The sequence below is a fragment of the Pinus tabuliformis genome, chromosome 1_2 (genome assembly GCF_031772625.1).
Source record: "Pinus tabuliformis cultivar Carrire ecotype Pingquan chromosome 1_2, CPIR1, whole genome shotgun sequence".
NCBI classification, from domain to species: domain Eukaryota; kingdom Viridiplantae; phylum Streptophyta; class Pinopsida; order Pinales; family Pinaceae; genus Pinus; species Pinus tabuliformis.
Window position 1 is genome coordinate 76542783 of NC_142298.1, and position 7190 is coordinate 76549972.

The 7190-nt window shown below is 32.3% G+C and overlaps 1 protein-coding gene across 1 annotated transcript; it reads left to right on the plus strand.

Annotated features, from left to right (window-relative positions):
- Window positions 1-3885: 3885 nt before the first annotated feature.
- Window positions 3886-6719, plus strand: LOC149204492 (transcription factor bHLH95-like). Its single transcript, XM_089393302.1, has 3 exons — window positions 3886-4913; window positions 5139-5666; window positions 6059-6719. Exons 1-3 carry the CDS (start codon window positions 4515-4517, stop codon window positions 6152-6154), a joined length of 1023 nt encoding a protein of 340 aa, XP_089249428.1. The 5' UTR covers window positions 3886-4514; the 3' UTR covers window positions 6155-6719.
- The last annotated feature ends 471 nt before the right edge of the window (window positions 6720-7190 follow it).

Below are 7190 nucleotides of genomic sequence, written 5' to 3' on the forward strand. Positions count from 1 at the left end.
TTTGATTTGTGACTCTATGTTTTTTTTATTTGTGAAAATTTGGCTCTGTTGGAAAGCGGTGTTCTTACGTTAATATATTAGAATGAATTTCATTACATGTTTAATTAGAGCTATAAAAAAGTGTGAAATTTTTATTTGTAAATGGTTTAATTTTTAATTATAAAATTATAAGTAATTTAATTTGAACATTTTTGTTACTCTTTTTATTATCATCTTTTTATTATCAGGGTAGTGTAAATGTTTTGATTTTTTTTTTCCTTTTCACGTATATTTTTTTAATGATGGGTATAGGCTAAGTGCTTTAAGGGTTTTTCATCGATTTATAGATTTAAAAATGTATTTTAAGTAACAAAATTTAGTGATTTTATACAAAATTGTGTCACTGAATTTTGATAAAAATAAATAAAAACACAGAACAGTTAAGTTTCGGTCTTATATAAAAACTACGAGAAAAAAGATTAAAAATAAAAATAAATTTTTTTATAACTTGTAACAAAATTAAAGGTAACAAACCTTATCTTATCATCTTCTTCAAATCACTTAACTAACGGAGGGTTAGCATAAATATGTCAACTCTTGGTTAAGACATTAGGGAACAAAGAAATACATCACTAAGAAAAATAACAGTTATATTGAAAAAATTATTCTCTTTATTATTATTTTTTTTATTTGATGTCGTAAAGAAAGGATAAAAGAAAATTAGGATACTATAGGGGAGGTTATTATGGGTTTGGTCTAAAAGATCAAAAACATTTCTTGGTTTTAATTAGTGTATAGAAAAAGAAAAAAAAAGTCAATATCGATAAAATAAGAATAAACTCTCATGATCTTTATACTGGAAAAAGACATTCCTAAACACAATAAGTAGAAAGAATTTGTTATCTTTGTGATATTAGGAGAGTTGAAAATAAAAAACACATTTTCTTACAATATATGAATAAACTTTCATGATCTTTATACTGGAAAAAGACATTCCTAAACACAATAAGTAGAAAGAATTTGTTATCTTTGTGATATTAGGAGAGTTGAAAATAAAAAACACATTTTCTTACAATATATGTGTACACGCACATTAAATCACAATTTCAAAATATTTATTATAATACTCAATTTGTCACCTTTTAACTTATCAAAATTATGGTCAAAGGATCTCAAGTCTAGTAGTTTGGGGAACAATTTGTTTCCCTAATTGGGTGGGTTCAAGTCTTTGTAGGCATGTTGTAACTTGCCTCTTTGTGGCATTTATGACAAGCATTTATGAAATAGTTGTATATGGTGATTCTCATTTGAGTTAAAAAAAAAATGATAATTTAAAAACTTTTTTTAACATATAAATAAAATTTCCCATATTAGGTGATCATCAAGAAAATAAACCCATTAATCCCCACATGAACATTATGCCACCTCCTAAATGCACACTTATGAGGACAAAAAAAATATGATAATTTTAATATTTTTTTAAACATTTTTAGCATATAAATAAAATTTCCCATGTTGGGTGATTATCAAGAAAATAACCCCAATAATCCCCAACATGGAGGTTTTAAATGCACACTTGTTATGAGGACAATGCCACATTTAGGAAGGAAACTCCAAGCTAATCTTGGCATGAAACGAGGTTCAATGATGGAATCATTATCACCCTCAACGAAGATTTCACTACTTAATTTTCTTCATGTTTGAGTTGGTTTTCCTATTATTTAAATCATATCAATTTTATTTTCAAGGATCTGTATTTCTTAATCCCCTGTTCTACTACTTTTTCTCTGGCATTATTGTGCCTTCTTATGTCTCTTTCCATCACCCTCCGTTATTCTATGTTGAGTGTATGTTTCCTTCCTCTCCTCTCATTACGATAGTCTCTTTTGAGCATCTTAGGTAACTAGTCTTCGATCGGTCTTTTTTTCTCTTTCAATTGTTGCATCTTATCCCCTTAACAACACTTGAGCACCCTTGATCATTATTTTTTGGTCAGCCCTGGGCTCTCTCTCTATTGAATCTTTATGTCCCCTTTGTATCACTCGAGCATTTCATCTTTCTAATAGTTGATCAGTCACTTCATCTCTCTTTGTCAAGCAACCTTATCCCTCCTCTCTCATTCCCTACTATGTCCTTCATCATGCCTCGCCAAGTCCTTGGTTACTCCATCTAGGGTCCCATAAGGATATACTTACTCCCTCATATATGTGGAAAATCCAACATGAAGGCCTCTATTAGCAAGTACCGGGAGCACCCCTCTCGCTTGACTTAAGAGGAAATGGATGCAATAGAACAAGAAGCACATGTGGAACATAGATTTATGTCTAATATAAAGGTGGAGGAGAATGTCAAGCAGTGATCCCTTCTACGGGCAATACCCACCAAGACAAATCCAATAGATACAAACAATGGATTTGTATTCACAGATAAAAACTATAATGAATAAGGCATTGGTTGAGATAAATGAAAAACACGAAGAGTTTCTTCTCTACATTGACGCCTTGCAACAAGAAGTTAAGAGATTAGATAGCAAAGTTTTATTGTTAGCTATGAGACTGGCAAACCTAGAATTACACATCACTAAAAAAGACAAGGAAGCTCCCACCCTCGATTCTCCCAACAATTCATTATACTCTTTGTTTTAATGTTTTCATTACTAAGATGCAAATGTAGACTAGATTATCCTGTGAACTATTACTATTGTACTTTATTTTCTTGTTCTTTACTCTAATTTAAATAAGTATTATAAAATGTTTTAACAGATTTTTGTAATCTCAAACTTGTTTTTATATTTTTTTACTTATTTCCATATCAACAAACCAAAAGTTATAAACATTTGATTTTTTTATTTGTAATACAAAATTTATCTAATTTAAATAATTAAAAAAAACATATTTTCCAATATTTTTTTTTTTAAATCTTATAACTAATGATAAAATAAAACATAATAAAAATATTTAAAATAAATTAACAATAATAAAAATATTTAATTATCATTTTTTTTAACTGAAAAGGTAAACTCTAACCCTACAATAAATTAAAAATAATAAAAGAATCTTGTTTCTAACTCTACTTCTAAATAAAATACAGTACATAAAATTAATTTAAATTTTATAGCCCAGAAGGATGTTCTTCAAATATACGGGAATTCCCATATGGCCTAGAAATTATTTATTAAATGTGGATACGCAGAAACCCTAAACGTAGAGTATTATTTGACTGTAACGCCAGCAATTGCTTGATGATTGCAGCATAAGAATTATTCGTTCCAGAGTTACTAGGACCCTTGAAATTCAAAGAGACCTGCCGTAATTGTCAAATATAATCATTACCGAAAACAGAATTCCAGGAGTAAAACGAGGGAATGATAGCCGCGCAGAAAAACATATTTTTGAGTGAAAATTTTGATAACGATTTTATATTTTAAATTTTCTGCGTTGCAATTACATTTTCAAAGATTTTAACCAGTTTGAATCGACAGTAATAATCTGGTTTCTCCTGTTTCCAACAACCGGAAGAATTTACTGTAACATTTACAATTAGCAGCAGTATGTAAGTATTCATTTAAATACTGTGAAGCTCTGCTAATGGCGGTCAAGGATCGATTAAGTTGAAAAGGAAGCTTTCAGGCCATCATTAATGTGAGTAAATCTTCTTTTTAAGTCCTGAAATTTATATAATTGTTATTTTTTAACTGAAATTGAGAATATGTAGAGAACGGGTAATTTGGAAAATATTCATCATGGTTGTTATATTCAATATCACTATTTCATAAATGTCATAATTATCAAGTTATATATAATTATTTCATAAATATCACAAATCATCTAGTTACATTGTATTTTTGAAACAAATGATTCATCAAATTATTCTCGTTAAAATTCTGAGAAATATTGTATTTTCCAAACAAATGATTTACCAAACCATTCTGGCTTAGATTCTTCGAAAAACCCTATATAATTAATGGAGTACCATGTCCAGTTCTGTGTTTGTTGTATATTCTCAATGAGTTTGCAGAAGAAAACAAAGAAAGAGGATGGGAAGCTCAGGAAAGAAGAATCTGCAAAAAAAAGGCTGTCAAGCATGAATTGATGGGTTGAAAAAGAAAGCGTGTGTTGTTGTTAGGGGATTCAACTGAAATGCCGCGTTTGTAAGGCATACTTGTACTGCGCATCCGCATGCAGCTATCCCCATAATTCCAAATAACAAATACCTGCCGGGAATAATATTACCCACAACATGACCACCATTCTTCCCTGTAATTTCCTGATAATTCAATCCCCAGGGGGAACGAGCAAAGGAGGGCCATTATGATTGCGAGACGTGGCTTAATCCTGCGCCCGCGGCCCCGCCCAATGATCGTCTTATTCACCCCACACAAATCTTTGTTGCTGCACGCGCCTTGTAATTTTGTGGCGCAGGCTTATTCAGAATAGGAATCCCATCCCCCATGCCTGGCTTCTTCATGATTGCAACTTAGCCCCTTTTCGCTCAGACCCATTGGCGCGTGAAAATTATACTGTAGAAAAACCATCATGGCCCAGTTTGGCATGAATTGTAATGGCTGCGATTATCATCCAGGAGAACAAGATCATGAGAAGTATAGGCTACAGAGCATAAATATTGCTCAGGACATTGATTTTCTCGGTAATGATATGGAATACTGCAAAAGACAGGAATCTGTAACTGAACCTGATCTTGATCATGATCAGGCTCCCCATGGCTGCTGCAAGAGCAGAGAACCTAAATCAATCGATCTTAAGCAATCTGCTCAGGCATTGAATATCAGAGAATTAGGTCTTGGGAATTCTTTAATGAAAAGTATAGGGCCTGAGGATCAGGGGATTCACATCTGGACTGAGCGCGAGAGGCGCAAGAAGATGCGTAATATGTTCTCGAATCTCCATACCCTTTTGCCACACTTACCAGCTAAGGTAATTGCCTCTTAAATTTCTGAATTCCACCAAGAACTTATTTATTCCCTAATTCTTTTCAAGTATTTTTCATCCAAGATTTGCCTGGCCCTGTTTCTGTTTGCGTTACATGTTAGAGTATTTAATTTGCGTTGGGGTTTTCTGAACTTTACAATTTTCAGAATAAGTTGTCAGAATAAGATAGTGCTCTGAGTAGGAAAAATAGTGATTGTTATTTGTGACCAGGCGGACAAATCTACCATAGTGGAGGAAGCAATCAGCTACATCAAAACCCTGCAACAGTCGTTACATGTTCTTGAAAACCAGAGATTAGACAAAGCCCGAGCTGCCACGACGTTGGAATTTGAATTATCAAACACTTTCCATGAGCTGCAGCAGCAGCAGCACCATGTCTCAGCTGCTGCCATGAGATCTTCATCAGAGACTCCTGTTTTTTACCATCCATTAATTCCTGAGTGCAGCACCTCCAGTGGTTTCGAACCGTGGATCAGTAAGCAATATTCAAGAACAATTTCTGCTGGTTCTCCTGCAATTGACCACTGTAACTTTTTCCAAACATGGTCATCCCCAAACGTCGTGCTGAGTGTGTGTGGAAACGATGCTCATATGATGATCTGCAGCAGCCCACCAAAGCAAGGCCTGCTCACTACAATATTTTACACTTTGGAGAAACATAGGGTGGACGTTGTGACTGCTCATATCTCCTCAGATAGCTGTAGGAGCATGTACATGATCCATGCCCAAGCCCACACGGTATATAATTTGCTGCCAGACTTCACTAGTTCCCAATTCAGTTCCATAGATTGATTTGACACAGACTGATTTATTACATTCATTCAAATTTCTTTGGCCAGAGATTTAAATATATTATTTGGTCACAGGTTTATATATTTCATTCATTCAAATTTCATTTCCATGCATTCATGGGTAATAGATTCACATAAGTCTCCATTCATTCAAGTTTCATGACTGTCAACAAGATCAAGTTGGGATGGTTGAAGTGAGGAATTGTTATTCTTCACCTAGATTCCATTCCACTTGTTACAGGCTTGTTCTAGTAAAGCTGATGTACACGTTCAAATCCCCCACCAAAAAAGATTTGAGCAGTGAAGTGAACTGATAGATAGATGGTATATATGTTGCAGATGGTCAATACTGGAGATCAGTTTTTGGATTCAAAGTCAAGCGAGGAGACGTTCAGATCTGCTGCAGGAGAATTGGTCATTTATCTCTCCTCTTGATCACAGCTTTAGGGTTAATTATCGTTGCAGGATCCACAGTAATTCAGTTTGGAGAAAATTTATGCTGAGATTCTTGCAGGTATTTGCAGAAACTTCTATGCCAGCTTGTATAGTAGTGATTGAAAATTAATATGCTTTGTATAATCGCACATGAATATCAGCAAATTCAGTGTTAAATTTTCCAGTGCAAAATGGTGTGGCTTATGTGGCATATTCTTAATTGGCAATGCCAATTTCAGCTCTAAATGAGTTTGAATGTACATGTCATAATGGTCTCATGGATTCATAAGGGAGAGGACAGGAGCCACCTCAACTGTTCAAGCACTAACAGGAGCCACCTCAACTTTGCAAGCACTAGCATAAACTTAAATCAAGGAGTGTATCTTCATGGCTCTAAAAGAAAAGCTCTGGGAGTTGTGTACATTGAAGTGTTGAGTATCATGTACTCTTACGAAAGGAGAAATATGCACGAGAAAGGCTATAAAAGCTCCACCGGAGCATGGTAAATAATTATTTATGTATTTTTTAAATATCTTTTATATATTAATATATATGGATAATGTATGAGAGGTTATTCCATAAATATATTTTGTTATTTTGATCATATATTATTTTGTTATAATTATATATATCACTTTTATTAAAAAACTTTAATTGAATTTATTTGAGGTGGTTAGTAAGAATTGTTTAATTTTTGTAAGTGATATAGTATTAATCAAATTTTAATATTTATATTTCAAAATATTTGATTTTTTATAAATTCAAAGTTTATATATATATATATAAAAGTTATATTAAATATGAAAGATATTATATATTTTTTTCATTTTGAATATATATATATATATATATATATATATATATATATATATATATATATATATCAACATGCCAATAAAATGTTCCAAAGATACAATTATTAGTTATTTAAATTGCATTTTTAGATCCATAAAAAGATTTTAACATTTTTAAATCCATAAAAAAATTTCCATATAAGTTAAATATTTTATTTATGGTACATATTAAAATAAATCAA